At 50.4% G+C, this 17072-nt stretch overlaps 1 protein-coding gene across 1 annotated transcript in view; it reads left to right on the top strand.

The window, feature by feature from the left end:
• Positions 1-17072, top strand: part of ADCY5 (adenylate cyclase 5) — a 161330-nt gene that overhangs the window by 2622 nt on the left and 141636 nt on the right. Inside the window, exon 4 of the mRNA XM_010834408.1 lies at positions 5-682. Within this exon, the coding sequence (XP_010832710.1) occupies positions 5-682 (678 nt within the window). The remainder of the gene's footprint in view (positions 1-4; positions 683-17072) is intronic.

Genomic DNA, 17072 nt, shown 5'->3' with positions numbered 1-17072 from the left:
GGAGGTGCGCCCCCGTTCGGTGGAGCTAGGCCTGGAGGAGCGGCGTGGCAAGGGCCGCGCGGCCGACGATCTGGAGGCCGGCGCCGTCGAGGAAGACGAAGGGGCCGGGGATGGGGGCAGCTCGGCAGGCGCGGGCGCGGGGCCTGGCGCGGTGCTGTCGCTGGGCGCCTGCTGCCTGGCACTGCTGCAGATATTCCGCTCTAAGAAGTTCCCATCGGACAAGCTGGAGCGGCTGTACCAGCGCTACTTCTTCCGTCTGAACCAGAGCAGCCTCACAATGCTCATGGCTGTGCTGGTGCTCGTGTGCCTAGTCATGTTGGCCTTCCACGCGGCACGGCCCCCGCTGCAGCTGCCCTACCTGGCCGTCCTAGCGGCCGCCGTGGGTGTGATCCTCGTTATGGCCGTGCTCTGCAACCGCGCCGCCTTCCACCAGGACCACATGGGCCTGGCCTGCTACGCGCTTATCGCCGTGGTGCTGGCCGTCCAGGTGGTGGGCCTGTTGCTGCCCCAGCCGCGCAGTGCCTCCGAGGGCATCTGGTGGACTGTGTTTTTCATCTATACGATCTACACGCTCCTGCCCGTGCGCATGCGGGCTGCGGTACTCAGCGGGGTGCTCCTGTCCGCCCTCCACCTGGCCATCGCCCTGCGCACCAACGCCCAGGATCAGTTCCTGCTCAAGCAGGTAGGGGCCCACCTGGGCACAGGGACTGTATAGTAGGGTGTGCAGGCCTTGGCCTGACTCCAAAGAGAGGCAAGCCACCTTCACCCTTTAAACTGGTGAGAAGATCCAGAGAGACATGGCTCTGTCAGCTGGGTGGTGTCTTCTAGCCTCTGACCCCGCACTCTGAGCCCCAGCATCTTCCTTTACAAAAAGGGTGCTCTTCTGTGTAATCTTCCCGCTGATAGACACACTAAACCCTATCCATTATTGTAGGGATGCTAATGAGGAAGGAGGGTTGGAGGAGAAAATTATTTGGAGAGGTCCCCTTCTCTTCCTATGCTTCTGTCCCTGTATATATGGCCCCTGACCAAAGTGACTGGACCCTCTAATCCCTCTCCAACCTCTCCCTGGGGAGAGCCACTGATAGTTTGTAGTGAGTCCTGGATGTAGTGAGTCAGTTGAGTCCTGGATGGAGGATTGCTGAGGGGAAACCCTAGGAACTCCTTGCCTAGTCTTAGGGAGGAGAAAGGGTAACCCTGCCAGTTGCCTGAGACTGGGGGTTTGAAAGCTGGAAATATACCTGAAATTGAGGGAAGACTGACAAATGTGTTTCCTTTGTGAAAGTGCCCACAAGCCAAAGAGCTGCCTTCAGCAAAAGTGGGAAGCAACCTTTTGGGTGGACAGTCCTCTCCTGGCCTGAGCAGAAAGCTAGTGTCCTATGTCAGGACCCCTCCATGTGGGTGCTCCTGGTTATTAGTTGTGGTGGGGGCTTTTTATCACTTCTGGGATGAGTTAGGTGAGCCTCCAATGATGGGATAAGGAGGAAATAAAACTTCTGTCTGGTTAACTGGTGGTTCTTCTGAAGACTTATGAGAGGAAGACGTGCTTGCCATGGTGACCTTGATGAGATTGGCTCTTCTGACAAGCACATTTTCTCCCCTTAGCAGTGCCCTTGTCCGTGGCGCCATTGGCCTCTTCCACTGGCCCCTGCTCAGCCTACTTGGTTGTGCTGCAGCTTGGCTGTGAGAGTCAAATGGGCCCTTGCTGCAGTCTAGTCTCTTGACTGTAGATTCTACTGCACCCCCTGCCTCTCTCTGGGCATCTGCTTCCTCTACAGAACTTCTTAACTAACTGAATTCCAGGCATGGCCTCCCCACTTTTAGTGCCTTTTCTCGGACTTCAATCCTATTGAGGACTGTGTGTTTCTTCAGGGGCTGTCCTGTACCCCCTGGCTTTCTCAAAATAGTCCCAGTGTGGGCTTCATGGCGCTGGACTCCAGGTGTACCCTCAAGGCACTCTGTGACTGGGAAGGAGGGGATCTGCAGCCCCTCTGTGCCCTAGGTTCCTTGTCTAGCAAATGAGAGGATAATGCATGACCCTTCCAGTTCTACCCCCTCTGTGCCAAGCCTCACCTCTGCAAGGAGCCCTCCTTCCATTCCAGCCATGTCAGCCTCTCCCTCTTCTGCATGGCCAACAACAGAGTCAGAGCCACAGGGTGGGGCACTTACTTATTCCTGAGTGCCCCTGGTTTTACTCCCCATCCAATGTAAGCCCCTTGGATGCAGAATTCCTGAGGTGTATGTGTTTTTCCTTACCATCTCTGCCTTATCTAGTACTGTGTTGAATATATAGGGATTTCATAATTGCTTAACTGGTTGTATTCCAATGAGTGAAGTAATTGGGGTTGTTGATGCTAAAGAAGTTTTTCTGATCTGGGATCAGAAGGAAAAAAAATCTTTAGAGATCATCTTTAAACTTAAGAGAAAAACCTTAAGAGAAAAACCTTAAGAGAAAAACCAGAGAGCTGGTTTGAAAAAAAGTTAACTGCTATTGTTAGTGCTTATAAAGGCTCCAAATGTTTTGAGCTGGGGACACAAGCTGGCATATGAGTTTTTTATCTTTGAGGGTTGTTCCTGGCTTGAATGGGAGGCAGGTTGCTTGGGTGGGTATGGCTTTTCTGCAGAAAGACAGGCATGGCATGCACATGGAGCAGCAGAGGTTTCCAGGATCATTCAGAGTGTTTACTGAAACCAGAGTTGGGACTCAGGGCCTGATTACAGCCCTAGACAATCCGAGGTGAGTGATTTCAGGAGACTGGAGTCAGGTCCCAGGATGGCAGCGCTGGACCTGGGGTGTTCCATCTCCATCTTAGCATGAAGGTGCCACTGCGGCGGCAGAGCCAGCTGACTGACTTCCCATCTAGTTCCTCAGCCCAGTCTCTCTCCCTTCTTTCCCCAGCTGCACACCTCCCAACTCATGCTTCTTTTATCCAGTTGTGGTCTTCAGACCTTCCCCTGTCTGTAGGCTCTTGCATACATTTGCACTTCTCATGACCTGCTGTGCTGAGTATAGCAGAACTTGTTAGAAATGGTCCATGATAATCAGAATGCAAGCATTCTTTGTAGTTGACTTAAGACAAAACTGTATCTTTTTTTGGTTTGTATTTCATTTGCCTTTCTAATTATGATATAAACTTTGTGTTTCTTGAGCAAATCTTATTGGATGGTGGGAAATATTAGTGAGACAATCAAGCATTACCCTCTGCCTCAGGTTACCCCAGAGTAGCAGGTATTGGAGAATGGCCTCCGTTAGATGCCTTATTCTTATCTTTGATGAAGATACACATCCAGGTAAATGGGCCAGCAATGTGTGGTTTTTAATACTGGGGCTTTGGGAATCTGCCTCCATGACCTTGGACACAGAGTAGGCTCTCAGGAATCTGTTGGCATTTTTTCAGTTCTCATGAGAGACTGGTCCCCTTGCCAGCTGCCCCACAGCTCAGACCTTCAACATCAGTATCTGATCTCGGTATTTTATTCTTTCCCTGTCCCTCTTCTGTCTTGGGCTCTGCCCTTTGCTCCAGTTAGAAGGGAGAAACATCTAGTATCTTATCTGATGCCTCCTGATGGTTTTTACTCAAGAGGAAACTGAGAGGCAAGGTGGGGCAGCCCTTGGCATCCCCCAAGGTGGGGGATGATGTTTCTTCCTTTTGCTGTATCCCCTGCTCCAGCTCTTCTCCTGGTATTCACCCCCCCACCCCGCTCTTTTTCTCTCACTTCCTTTCACTTTCCTCCTCCTCCAGTCCCCTGTTGCTCTCCTCTCCTCTGCCTGCCTGCTTTTCTGCTTCCCCATCTCTTACTCCCTGTTTTGCAGCCTCTCAGCCTCGCCTTCTGTGCTCGTCTCACTGTCGTCTCCTTGGTGGGATACAGTAGGAGCATCATGGGTTGTTTTTTTTTTTTCCTTCTTTGCCTGTTAGAAGTCCCTCTGCTACACCCATACCATAAATAACACTCAAGCATCTGCCAAACACATTCCTCACTTGTGTTAATAGGCTGCAATGATGCCGGAGCCTGTTGCCATGGCAACCTCATTTTTGTTTGACTGTATCCCACTCTGCTACATAAAGCCTCTGCATGCACTCACACACAAACAAGTATGCTCACACAACTATTACATATGCTTAGCTATTAGAGATTATTTTGGAGAAAACATCTTTGGGTCTTATGGGGATGGACAGTCATTTGGCAAAGGAGATGAGTGTGTCTGCTTGTCCAGTGTTACTCTCGGAGGTGATAATGGATGGAAGAGTGCTTTGAAAAGTAGAGAGTCCTGTTCAGATGTGGGATATTATTAGTCTGCAGCAGCATTAAACCCACCTGATACAGTTTTTGAAAAGAAGATTCTGACCCTGTATGGGTCCCTGTGAGCCTGGGAGAGCTGTCAGAGGTTGCCCTTGTGGTGTGGGCTGACCCATCCCTACCCAGCCTGTCTTCAGCTCCTTCCTTGCTTCCCTCGGTCCCTTTTGAAGAAACTCAGTGATTTTCTGCATTTCCTCCTCTGTGCCTGTTTGAACCCACAACTGTCACCAGTTGTTCCAGTGATCAGAATGGCAGTCGCGCTATGTGAGTGATGTTCTGTGACCATGAGCACATGTGAGTGTCCGTACTTGGGCTGGATGGGGGTGGGGAAGCAGACCAAGAAATGACTACTGTGGCTGAAGGATGGGTGTCTGTCTGTCATGTGGGCAGGCTCTAGTATGTATGTGCATGTGCGTGAACATGTGTGTGCATGTGTGTGTGTTTGTGTGTGTGTATCTGTTGTGTGTGCTGGCCTGGGTTATGGAGGTGGGCCGAGGGAAACCTTTGTGTTGACTTTGAAAGGAAATCATCACAGCTCTGTCCTGTTTATTCTTTGTTCGTGGCTGACTTCCTGTGGCTGTTTGCATTTCTGATTCTGGGCCTTGATCGACCTTCTCACCTTGACCTCTGGCTCCCCAGGGAAGTACCCTGGATGCACATGCCCCTACTTTCCAAAATGAACCTGGGGGCTAGACTTGAGCGGTCAGTTCCCCTGCCCCCATGGAGTCTCGCCCTTCCCTTTCAAAAGCCCGAGCTGCCCACTCACTCAGCCATCCGGTAAGCCCTGTGGTGAGCCGCCACCTCGCTCAGGAACTTGGCCCAGAGGCCTGTGTGGTGGTAGGTCACCGTGTCTGCCCTGTGTGCCCTGCTGGCTGCCGCTGCCTCCCTGCTTGCTGGGTGGTGTGGAGAAGGCCACACACTTTCAACATGACACCAGGGGTCATCTACCACCAGTTACTTTCCCCATCACCCACTTTTCTGGACAGGAGAAATCTGGCCGTGGTGAACCCCAGCAGCAACAGTAGGCTGGGGTTGGGGGGGTGGCTCTGAGTCTGTAGCCAGGGAGGGTCTGCTTGTTTTGCCTCAGTGCTAATTGTATTTGCTAATTGTTTTGATTATGTGGCCTCCTTATCTCTGCGATGGGGAGGGGGTGCTTGGAGGGAGGCACAAGCCTCAGGGTGGGGGTCCAGCAAGGCTTCTAGGTAGGAGGTCATCTAGGCACATCCAGATAGGGGTGTCTCGATGCCTGTGGGGAGGACTTCAGGAGTGGCAGAGGCCTGGCCAAGGAGCAGAACGGTCAGCTGTTGTGCTTTGGGAATGTTGACGGTTAATAATTCTATCTAAGTTTTAATCTGGAGCAAGAGCATGAGGTCTGTGTGCTGTGGAGCACAGAACAGTGTGTTCATGTCTGTCTATAAAGAGGACACCAACGATGCATTAAACCCCAGCACCAAAACCTGCCCAGCCTCACAGAAGAGTTTTGAAAATCAGTGTAAACGGCCTGGACAGAAGCTGTCCTGTGCAGACAGGCCCTGGCCACAGTTACTCTGTCAGAGGGTGTAGGGCTGTGGAGCACCCATTCGGGCCCAGCCAGGGGAGGGGTGTGTGTTGGGGGAGGGAGGTGAGAGCCTCTCTGCGAGTGTACGGCCTCTTGCCGGATGACTTTCAGTCATGGCGGCCTGCTTGGCACCTCTGTTAACTTTATTTATCTTGTGGTAGATCTGGCCAATGGCCATTTACTTCCCAGGAGCATCCTCTGTGTTGGGAATGGAAACAGTTTTCTCTTGGAGTCCCATATGACTGTGGCCCAGAAATTCTTTGGGTGCAGTTACATAAGTTACACTTGAGCATATCTTTCTTTCCTCCATGCCTATCAGGTGGGGGGAGCTTGCTAGTGGAGGGCAGTCAGTATTGATTTTCTCTCCCAAATGCAAAACTCCATGAAGGTAATTGGAAAGCTCTACTCCCCCCACTCCCCTCCCACCCACCTCTTTTCTCCAGGTAACATTCAAATCCAGGACAGGGAAGAACTCTTTTTCAACATCATGAACAAAATCTGGGAGTTTCTAGTTAACAGACCATGAGCTTCATGGGAAGCAGCATTTTGGTCTAGCTGTTGGAAAAGGCCAGTAGGGTCAGGCTTGTGGGCATATCCAGTTGATAGGAAGACTGAGGCCCCATCTGAGATTCTATGTTTGATTCTAGAATTTAGAGGAGGGTACTAGTTTGGTCAGGGGATTGGAAACCTTGACTTCTAAGAGAACACTTGAAAGAGTGGGAGATGTTTAGCTGGGAGGTGAGAAAGCAGAAACACGGGCAAAGTGTTATTTATTGCTGGGATCCCTGTTATCAGATGTTAGAAGAGGGACTGAACTTATTTTTGGTTGCTCCCAAGGGCAGAGTTGGGGTAAATGGGTAGAAATAGTAGACAGATTTCAGCTCCAGGTGTGTGCGTGCTGAATTTTCAGTCGTGTGTGATTCTTTGGGACCCTTTTGACTGTAGCCCGCCAGACTCCTGTCCATGACATTCTCCAGGCAAGAATACTGGAGTGGGTTACCATTTCCTTATCCAGGTAGAAGATACTTTCCAGCCTCTGGGGTTGTAGCCATTACACCAAAAGCCCCCTGGGGTAGCCAGCTGTGTCAGTGGAGGTGTTCAAGGGGAGACTGGACTGAGGAAACGGAAGACTCTGCTTCTGAAGGTCTGGGGTGGGTCCCAGGAAGGGATCTATATTTTTTGCCAGCTTGGATCTAGTTTTCAAAGCTCTCTAGCTGATCTTGATGACCAACTCTTAGGTTTGGGATCATTGGCCAAGATAACCATTCAGTTCACATCCAACCCTTGAATTTTATGGTTTCATGTCTTGCTACAGCATGAATGCCTGCTGAGTCTTTTGGGATGTCCGTCGTCATGCCTAACTTGGTCTCTGTTTAAAAGTCACAAAATCACTGCAGACTTGCAGGCCCCTTAGGAGATGTCCCAGTGGGGCTGGTGAGTATATTGGTTGTAGGATGCGGAGGGGAAGGTGACTGGTAGTGGTGAGAGGGGGTGGGAAAGATTGCCTGTACCTCCCATCCTGCCTCCCAGCCATTCCCATCCCCCTACTCTTGATTGAGGCAAAGCAATCTTTGGCTCAGTATTGGTGGTGGTAGTGGTGGTGAGGGTGGTCAGCAGAGAGACAGACCTTAGTTTGAGTCCTGGTTTACTCATTCATTTGGTAAGTGAATATGAAAAACACTAAGGATACCCCAGGTCCAGAAGGGGTGGTACAGAATGTGGAAAGTGAGATCAGGGGTAGGCAAGAGGTCAGGAACTAGGAGATGGTTTGAAGGAGGAACAGTAGGATGTCAGGCAAGGAAGAGGAGATTGGAGCTGTGAGTGTGGGGAGGGGAAGAGCTTGGAAGTGGGGGCAGGGATGCTGTCTGGAACAATGGGATATAGTCACAAGAAGAGGGGGGTAAACAAGCAAACACTGGGAAACAGTAGTGGCTTTATTCTTTGGGCCTGCCTCATGTGTCAGCCTGGACAGTCTTCCCCCCACCTCATATACATACACACACTTCTTGCTCTGGGAGGATTATCGGCTCTTGCTTCTGGGCTTTGAGGCTTCTTGATCTCACATTGGGTGGCCTCCTCTTCCGTCTCCTTAGGGGCTTCCTGGGGGTTATCTCACAGGTTGCCACAGTCCCACTTGGCTCTTGGAAGGGGTCCTGAGGGACCTCGGTACATGACACGTAGTAGGTGTTCAGTGAGGGTTTGAATGAATGAATGAACGGGTGGTGGGGTGGGTGGACGGCTGCACGCAGACTCTCGGCTGTTCTGAAGTGCTAGACCAACACCTCCACAGAAGGAAGCGATGCGGCTCGGCTTGGAGCCTATTTTGGTGGATTGTTATCCTAAACTCCGAGCAGGGCTTCCAGAGTACCTCCTGCTGCAATTTAGAACGTGTGTCTTCTTGGAAACAGAGAGCTGTTGCCTGGCAGTGCCGGTACTATATCCCTTCACAGATTTGAAAACCATTATTAAGTCATTCTTTCAGCCTTCTCCCCATTCATTCAGACAACAACCATTTATTAGGTGCCTACTGTGTACCAGGCGCGTGCTAGGCCACGAGGGTCCAGAGATGACTCAGCCCGGGCCCCAGCACTTAGCATTGCCTTTAGCCCAGACGCTCCCACTAACTGTCCTTTGGAGGGATGTTGCTGAATGTTTCACGTACACACATTCAGTCCTGTGTCAGGTAAGTTTAAGAAATACTGGCTTGATCAGAATTCTTTATTGTAGAACTTTAAAGCTTTTCATATGTTAATATGCCATAGAATTTGCCAAGAAGGGGTTTTTGCATGAAGCCATTATCAGACATATTTGACCCCAGAGCCAGTTTTTGAAGGAGCATAGCAGAGGCATTAGTGTCTGTTGGAACTCACGTTGGGACACCCTGCTTCAGGGGCTGGGAGGATCTCAGCATCCAGCCCCCTGCCTCAGGGATAGGCCTAGGCAAGGTCATCTAGACATGGGCATTTGTTTGTTTGGGGGCTCTTCTACTTCAAAAAGGAGACAGAGCAGCCTGCATTAAAAGTCTCATTCTCTGTTTGCATCCAAAATTCTTTATAAAGTAAAATGATGGGACTGGAAGGGACCAGGGAGATGCCTCCTTTATCTAGTTTCGGTTTCCTTTAAGGGTTTTCTGTTGTCATTAGACATGGAGCCTGTTGGGCTCTGTATTGTGACCTTTGGTGCGGGGGCGGGTCCATTCGCTGAGGGCCTGGCTGCCTACGAGAAAGTGGTGATGGGCTGTTCAGAGCATCCTGGGGCCAAACAGAGTTCCCCAGTTTGCTTTGTTTCCTACCATCTAAAAGGAGGAAGACTTTATAGAATGTCGATTAAAAACAATGAGTATATATTGAGATTTTATTGCGAGCTTGGCACTAAGCTAATCCTTTACATATATGACTTTACTTATTATCAATCCTGAGAGAAAGACATTCTTACCCCTATTTCAGGGCTGCAGAATATAGGATAAGAGAAGGTAAGTAACTTTCCCAAGGTCACTCAGTGAGCAAGCACAGCAGATGGTTCGGCGCCTGCTCATATTCCCTGGGCATGTACCTTTCACTCTTGCCAGCCAGACTGCCAGCTGTCAGCACCTGAGGGCTTTCTCTGGCCCTGAGCCTCTCTGCTTGCTTGTGGGGCAGGTCAGAAGTGCTGGGGAGGGAGTGCCCATCCCCAGAGCAGCTCTCAACCAGTGACTGTTGGGCACTAGTGGATAGATACCCTAGCTCCCTTGACCCTGGTGTGGGGGGAGTGTAATGGAGACAAGCCTTCTTGTTAGCCCCCAGGCCTACAGGATACAGCTCTGGTTGTCCACAGTGGTACAGGCTGGGAAACTATTTTTCTTTTTTTCCTTCCTTCTTTATTTTCTCCCTCCTTCCCTTCCTTCCTCCCTCCTCGATCTTCCTTCCATCTTTCCGTTCTCTTTGTCTTCTTCCCCTGTTTTTTTTTTTTTCTCATTTCTCCATTCTCTAATATTTTCTGGGGTCACCTCCCAGGCAAACCACTTCTTTCAAATCCTTGTCTGAGGATCCTTTTCTAGGAAAAATCCAAATTGAGAGTAGAGAAACTGAGATTCTAATCCGGTTTGACTTGAACACTAGGGAGGGGAGTGATCACTTTACTGGGGCAAAAATGCATCAGGTACAGGGACTTCTTTGGTTGTTCAGTGGCTAAGATTCTGTGCTCCCAATGCAGGGTACCTGGGTTCGATCTCTGGTCAGGGAGCTAGATCCCACATGCCACAACTAAGAGTTTGCATGCCACAGCTTGAAAAAAAAAAACAATGATTCCACATGCTACAACTAAGACCCAGTGCAGCCAACTAAATAGATAAATATTTTTAAAAATGCATCAAGGACAGAACTCTGTGGCAAACTCAGAACCCTGGCCCCTCCCTCCTATCTGATGATATATGTTTCTCACCAGAACGGTTGTTTCTGGACTAGTGGGATGATGTGAAAAAATGTATTTTTTGTCTTGTGTTATATATATATAATTTGTTTTGAATTTCTGCTTCTTAAAAATGTATGGCTTTCTGTCCCCTAGACAATGTCTCGAATATCAGCCAAAAGACTCAACTACTTTGACCTTTGATTAGCATTTTGTAGACGACAAAGGACTTTACCATGCGTAATCTTACTTGCTTCTCACTACTGCCCTGAGGAGGTGATGAGTTAAGAAGGCGCAGACATTGGCTTTGGGGCCCAGGAGAACGCCCTGGCTGGGTGATCCTGAGTTGCCTTACTCTCGCTCAGTCCATTCCCTCTCTAAACTGAGGATAAGTTCCTGACTGACAGACTCTGTTGTTGAGTGCCCAGACAAGGTAATGCATATGTGAGCTCTCATAATTACAGACCTGTGCTGCTGATATTGTGTTGAAGAGGAGGAAGTAGGGGTTGAGAGAGGTTGAGTGACCTCATTCAGGTCACACAGCCAGTTAGTTAGCTTAGGAGCTGCTGCACAAATACAGATCCCTGACTCCAAATCCAGTGCTCTTTGCATGTATGAACCCAGCCTGAGTCCACCCCGTCGTACTTAAAGAGGCTATAGAAGGCATAGCTGCTCTCAAGCAGTTGTCTTGGGTGGTTGTGGAACACGTGGTTTCTCATTTGTGACACCTCCTTCCCATGGGGTGTCTGGCTCAGATAGGCATTAAATCATTTGTCACTTCCGGAGCCTGCAGCGATGCTGTGAGAGGGGACAGCGTGAAAGTGTTTAGAGGACAACTGGGATCAGATGTTTACCTGTGAAGGGCCCCTGAGTGGGCTTCAGGATGGGTCAGGAGGGATGCAGACCTGAAGAGGGGTCAGACACAATGCCGGGTAGCTTAGGTCTGGGTGTAAGGCTCCCTCATATCCAGGCTTCTGGTGGCATGGGTGGAACAGAGGCAGGAAGGGAGGAGGCAGCTGGGTACACATCAGCATCACTTCTCGGAGGTCAAATCTGGGGTTTTTCTGTAGAGTCGCATCTAGTGGATAGAGCAGTTTAGCGTTTACTCTAGGATGTCTTTAGAGCCCTGCTCACCCAAACCACCATCATCCTAACAAGTACCCCAAATATCCTGCTTCAAAGCCACTTCTGTTGTTTGTCACTCTTCTCAAGAAAAATAAAGGAAAATGTAACTCCTGCCCAAGTGCCATTCTTTTGCTAAGTGGATTTTCAAGATTTTATTTTCACATTTTCTTTTGGGGATGAGTGTGGTGATTTGGGCTTCCCTGGTGGCTCAGATGGTAAAGAATCTGCTGGCAGTGTGGAAGACCTGGATTAGATCCCTGGGTTGGGAAGATCCTCTGGAGAAGGGAACGACCCACTCCAGTATTCTTGCCTGGAGAATTCCATGTGTCCCACTCTTTTTTGACTCCATGGACTGTAGCCCACCAGGCTCCTTTGCCTATGGGATTTCCCAGGCAATACTGGAGTGGTTGCCGTTTTCCTTTGCTGTTTGTTTATTCACTTAACAGGCCCAAGCCCCGAGTCTTCCTCTGGCCAAGTCCCTTTTCTTGTAACCATTTCACCACACTGCCTGAGAGGGACCTGGCTATCGTTTGACCGGCTCCCAAAGGGTAGCAACTGCTCAGAAGCACCTTGGTCCTGACAGCTGAGTGGAGGCAGCCAAGGGAGAGTGATGGTCACTGAATCCTGGGTGAGCAGGGTAGGCTTGTACCCCTCCCTGCCAAGGAAGGAGCCCTGCCTTTTCAACATCTGACACTCAGCATTTAACATCAGAGTCACTCTGAAACACCCTCTTCTTTTCCTCTGGAGCACTCATACTGGTTTATAATTTTATTTCAGTAGGTTTATCTATCTGTCTTTCAACTTGTCAGTCAGCTCTTTGAGGACAGGGGCCTCATCTGTTTTAATACTCAGATATTTACTGAATGTTCCTGACTCTCTGACCCCCGCTGCCCAGCACTGTGGGAAGCAGGTGGTTCCCATTTGCATGTTCCATAGGGAATGCTGACTCTTGACAGCCAGGGCTCCCTCCCTTGACCAAGGTGAGCTTGTGCCCTGCTGGCACGGGGCTCTGAGCCTGGGGGTGTGATCTTAGGAAACACTGCTTTCCATCTTTGCCCTCCTTCTTGTGGGTTCCCTGCTGGTCTGTCTGGTAATGTCAGGAAGGTCCCCTGTTGTCTGCGTTTGCTTCTCCCTCTCATCTTTGGTCCCCTTTCTTCTTCTTCTTTTTTCTGGTATCCTTTTTCCTCCTCCTGAGTCCTCCCACTTCCCTCTTTCCAGCTGTAAGATGTGGGAAAACCTGAGAGACTCGCCAGGAGGCAAGCTCAACTGTAAGGACTGTAAATATGAGCATGGCTAACTACACAAATTCCAAACAGTATTCTTCATGCTGTTCCAAGCAACCCCATGAAAGAGCAGCTCTCACAGTGTGTTATAAACTTCCTTATGGTTGATTGCCCTGTATCGCAGTGCAGGTGGCAGCTCTGTTTTCACCTCGAACGCCCAGCACTGAGACATCAACTTCGGGGTGGGTTAACCTCCAGTCACCCAACAGAACTTGAGGCGTGGGAGAGGAAGGTGTATCTAGGAGTTCTTATATAACCCTGGTACCCAGGCTATCTGTAGTGGGCCTGGACATCAGCATTTGGGGACGCTCCTGCTGATTCTGACGTGCACCACAGATGGGAACTACTGCCCTGAGCCTCCCTGCATCAACAGAGGGCTCGGGGGGATGACGCTGAGTCTGATTTATGGCTGTATCGAAAGGAGAGTTGTTTATATCGAAAGGGGTTTATTGTGGTGATTCAGTAAAGAGTGATGACCACTAAAAATTATTGCAGGTGTGTAATAGGGGAAGAAAACTTGGTTGGTGGTTGGTGTATAAAATCTTATCAGGCCAGGCTGTGGCTCAGTATATTTATGTTCCTCTTATCACCAGCAATTAGCCCCAAACGTGGCTCAATAAGTGGCTTAGCACAGTGTTGTGATAACTGCAAGGATAGTTTAGAAAACGACTGCTGTACCGTGCGCTCCACGGAGCCATCTTGGCAGACAGGCACATCTCACTCAAGGCTCCTGACGGCCTGAGGGCTACACCCAAAGGCCTGCTGATCACTGTTAACTCTTCCCTTCTCTCTTTTTTATGTGGTATTTCCTCTCAGAATTGGAGAAGGAAATGGCGACCCACTGCAGTATTCTTGCCTTGGAAATCCCATAACAGAGGAGCTTGGTGGACTACAAGCCATGGGGTCCCAAGGGTCGGATACAACAGTGGGAGAAATTGTACGTTAGTCTTTGTGAGTCTCCCTCCAACTGGAATGTAAACTAGGACAGTGTCTGTCGTAGACGTCTGTTACAGAATGAATGAATTTGCACAGTTAAACAGCAGGCAAATGGCAGTGTGAGTCCAGCACTACTTTTTTCTTTGACCCTTAAGCTCATGAAATGTGCAAGGAATTATTATATAGTCAGAGACTCCCCGTCTGCGTGTATTGTTGTCAACACGCATGGCAAAGACTTAGAGTAAAGAAAGGTGATGGAGAGAAGGGCCTTCCCCCCCGCCCCCCGGAAAGGATTTCCTTCCTGTGGACTTTAAAGCTACTTCTTTCCTAGCACCTTTGGCTAGGAATGTACAAGGATCCTGCTCTAGCCCTTATGCTCTGGGAGGACTGAGAGACACACATGAAACCAGGCTCCATCTGAGGACCGGGAGGATTGAAAAGCCCCACATGTGTGGACTGAGGCCTGGGAAGTGTCCCTATCTCAGGACAGGGAGACATCCTCAGGTTAAATCCTCCACGAATGGCCACATGTGGATTATGACATGGTTGATTTCGGAAAGGGGTTATCTGGGGAGAGTTAATTTTGGATTTTGCTTTACATTTATTTTTAAAGTGGAATATTTCTCCAGCATTGGTGACAATGGCCTAGAAAAGCCAGTTAGTCACCACATCTGACATCTTCCCCGTGTCGAGTGTCTGCTGCCCCTGCTTCTTTGCCACCTGACGACTGTGGGGCTGATTTACATCCTCTCCCTCGGGGAGCTTTCACAGGCAAAGGATCTATAGGGAAGCACTGCTGGACCTAACCGGGATCATCCTCTGCTCTGTCCTGCGTGTAGGGAGCGGGCCCTGGTGCTGCTGTTTGCCTCTCCTCACAGGGGGCGATGGCATCCAGGCCTTTCCCTGCCTCATACAGGTCTGTGAGGCTGGTTCAGTCTGCATTCTCCAGTGGTTTTTTCCCTTCTTTCACTCTGTACAGTTTGCTAGTAGTAAAAGGAAAATCACCCGAAGCCTGGATTTAAAGTACAGAGCTGGTTTCTCTTAAGGGAATGGACAGCGAGACAAGCCCCACCCCATTTCCCCGAGTGTCATCTGTGGTTCCGCTGTGGAGCAGGAGGAGGGTCCCAGGGCAGCCGCTGGAGCCTCTGTGCTGAGAGGGGTGCGGGGAGTGTGGGGGGAGAAGGGAGGAGACACTGGAGAGGTGCTGGGACATGGGGAGAAGGGACGAGGCTGGCCCTGGACTGATGTGCGAGGCATTCCCCACTGGATCTTCACACCCCGAGTTGTAATTCATTTAAGAGGGTCGGGACGGAGTAGGCAGTGGCTGTGGGCAGGTGAGCTCAGAGGACCTGCTGCAGTTGAGTGTGGTGTGGAGCAGGGCCTTCTCTTCCCCAGTGAAGGTGCCGAGGCTCAGAGCCTTGGGTTTCAGAAGCTGAGAAGCCACCGGGCTGGCCACACCTGGGTGTCATATGCTTCCCTGACTTGTTCCAGCCCCATGGTGCAGCAACTGCCCTTCCAGGGAATGGGTATCAGATGGTCTTGGAGGTACCTCCCTCCCTGTTTGTGTGACCCCTGACCTCTCCGGGCCCCTAGAGTGGAAAGCCTGGGGGAGCTATCTGACTGGTCAGTGGGAGTAGATGGGGCCAGGTGCCTGGCCTTCTGCTCCGAGGAAGGGGGTGCTGTATGATCTACCTCCATCCAGGGCTGGGGAGAGGCTGAGCTCAGGTACTCCTTGGGGAGGGGGCACTGCTCCTTCCTGCTTTGCTCCAGGGACCGCTCTGGATTTGGAGGTGTCCTGATAGCCTGCCTGGTCAAGGGTGCGCTGTCCTTTGGGAACAGCATTTCTGTTTCTTTTCCATTCACCAGCCTTTGCTGCTGTCCTGATCAACTCCTGGGACCCTGGCATGGGAAGAAATGAGGGGGCTTTGTCCTTCCCTTGGGGGCATGTTCAGTCTGATGGAAATTTTGCCTTTCTGAGATGCTCAACTTAAAGATAGGACAACATTACTAATTCCTTCCACATATCGGGCACTTACTGTGTGCCAGGCAGCGCTGAGCCCCGTAACTCATTTGACCCTCGTAATCTCCGTTTAGATGGGTTTTTAAAAAGACAATATTTTATAGATGAGGAAATTGAGGCCCAGAGAAGGTTAGTGGCTTATGTGAGGCTGTATGTTTGGAGAGTGGTACAGCAGGCTCCAGAGCTCATGCTTTCAGCCAGGACACCGGCAGCTCTTACACTAGTGTGTGCAGGAATTCCCCATGAAGTCAATTAAAAAAGTTCCTGGGCCCCTTGTCAAGAGAGCCTGATGCAGTAAGTCTAAGGTGAACCCCCAGAATCTGCATCTCAAGTCGGCACCCTAAAAGGTGAGCCTGTTGCCCCAGAAACACAGTTCCACTCCACAGTGCCTCCCCCAGTGGAGAAAGGATTCAGCTGACAGGGTCTCCCTTCCCCGAAATGATAAGGGCTGGTGAGAGGGAGATATCTGGCTCCCACAGAAACAGGTTTCTGGGTCGACTTCCCCAGGATGTAGCTGGGAAAGGCAGAGTGAGACAGTTAGACTGAGGTAAGGAGGGGCCTTTCTGCTGCGCCTGTGCTGGTCTCAGGGGGCAGAGGTGAGGGGACTTTTGGAAGAGGTGAGGGAGGGACTGTAACCCAGAGGATGAGAGCTAAGAAGTGGTCCGGGAGCTGAGCGTATGTCAACCGCCAGAGACAGGAGCAGTTTACAAAGGAATTCTCAGGTGACTGCAGGGCCGCCGGCTGTGACTCTGTGGGCACAGAGGTCTTGACCAGGAGACATCTGCCTTGCCTTAGTTTCTTCATCTGGGCCACACAAATCAGACATTCCCTGAAGGTCCATCCAGTGAGTATACTAACAGGGGCATGTGGGCGTGCTAAGTTGCTTCAGTCGTGTCCAACTCTGCCACCCTATGGACAATAGCCCACCAGGCTCCTCTCTCCATGGGATTCTCAAGGCAAGAATGCTAGAGTGGGTTGCCATGCCCTCCTCCAGGGGATCTTCCCAACCCAAGGATCAAACCCGAGTCTCTTGCATTGGCAGGCAGATTCTTTACCACTAGGACCACCTGGGAAGTCCTATTAATAGGGGCGCTGGGGCCAAAAAAGAAAGAATTTCACCCCAGAGGTTTGGTTGGGGAATGCAACGGTGACAAAAATGATACAACCCTCGGGGACTGAGAGTCACAGATGGTGTGTGGTCCTCAGGGGTCCTTGTCCTTTGATTGTCCTGGTCAGTGTCCCTCCAGTTCCTTGGACTCAACACATCCCCAAAGAAAATTCATCGTCTTCCCTAAATTGACATATAAAATAAATGGACTTTATTTTTATCATGTCAGTTCTCTCTCTGCCTGCTGCTGCTGCTGCTAAGTCACTTCAGTCGTGTCCGACTCTGTGTGACCCCAGGTACTGGTGTTAGATGTTTGTGGGACTGAGTTATTTAACAGATGTCTACCATGTATTTGGC

Source organism: Bison bison, unplaced genomic scaffold (assembly GCF_000754665.1).
Source record: "Bison bison bison isolate TAMUID 2011002044 unplaced genomic scaffold, Bison_UMD1.0 scf7180017864032, whole genome shotgun sequence".
In the NCBI taxonomy this organism is placed as follows: Eukaryota; Metazoa; Chordata; class Mammalia; order Artiodactyla; family Bovidae; genus Bison; species Bison bison.
Note: the sequence above shows the minus strand (reverse complement) of the source record. Positions and strands in the feature narration are given on the sequence as shown.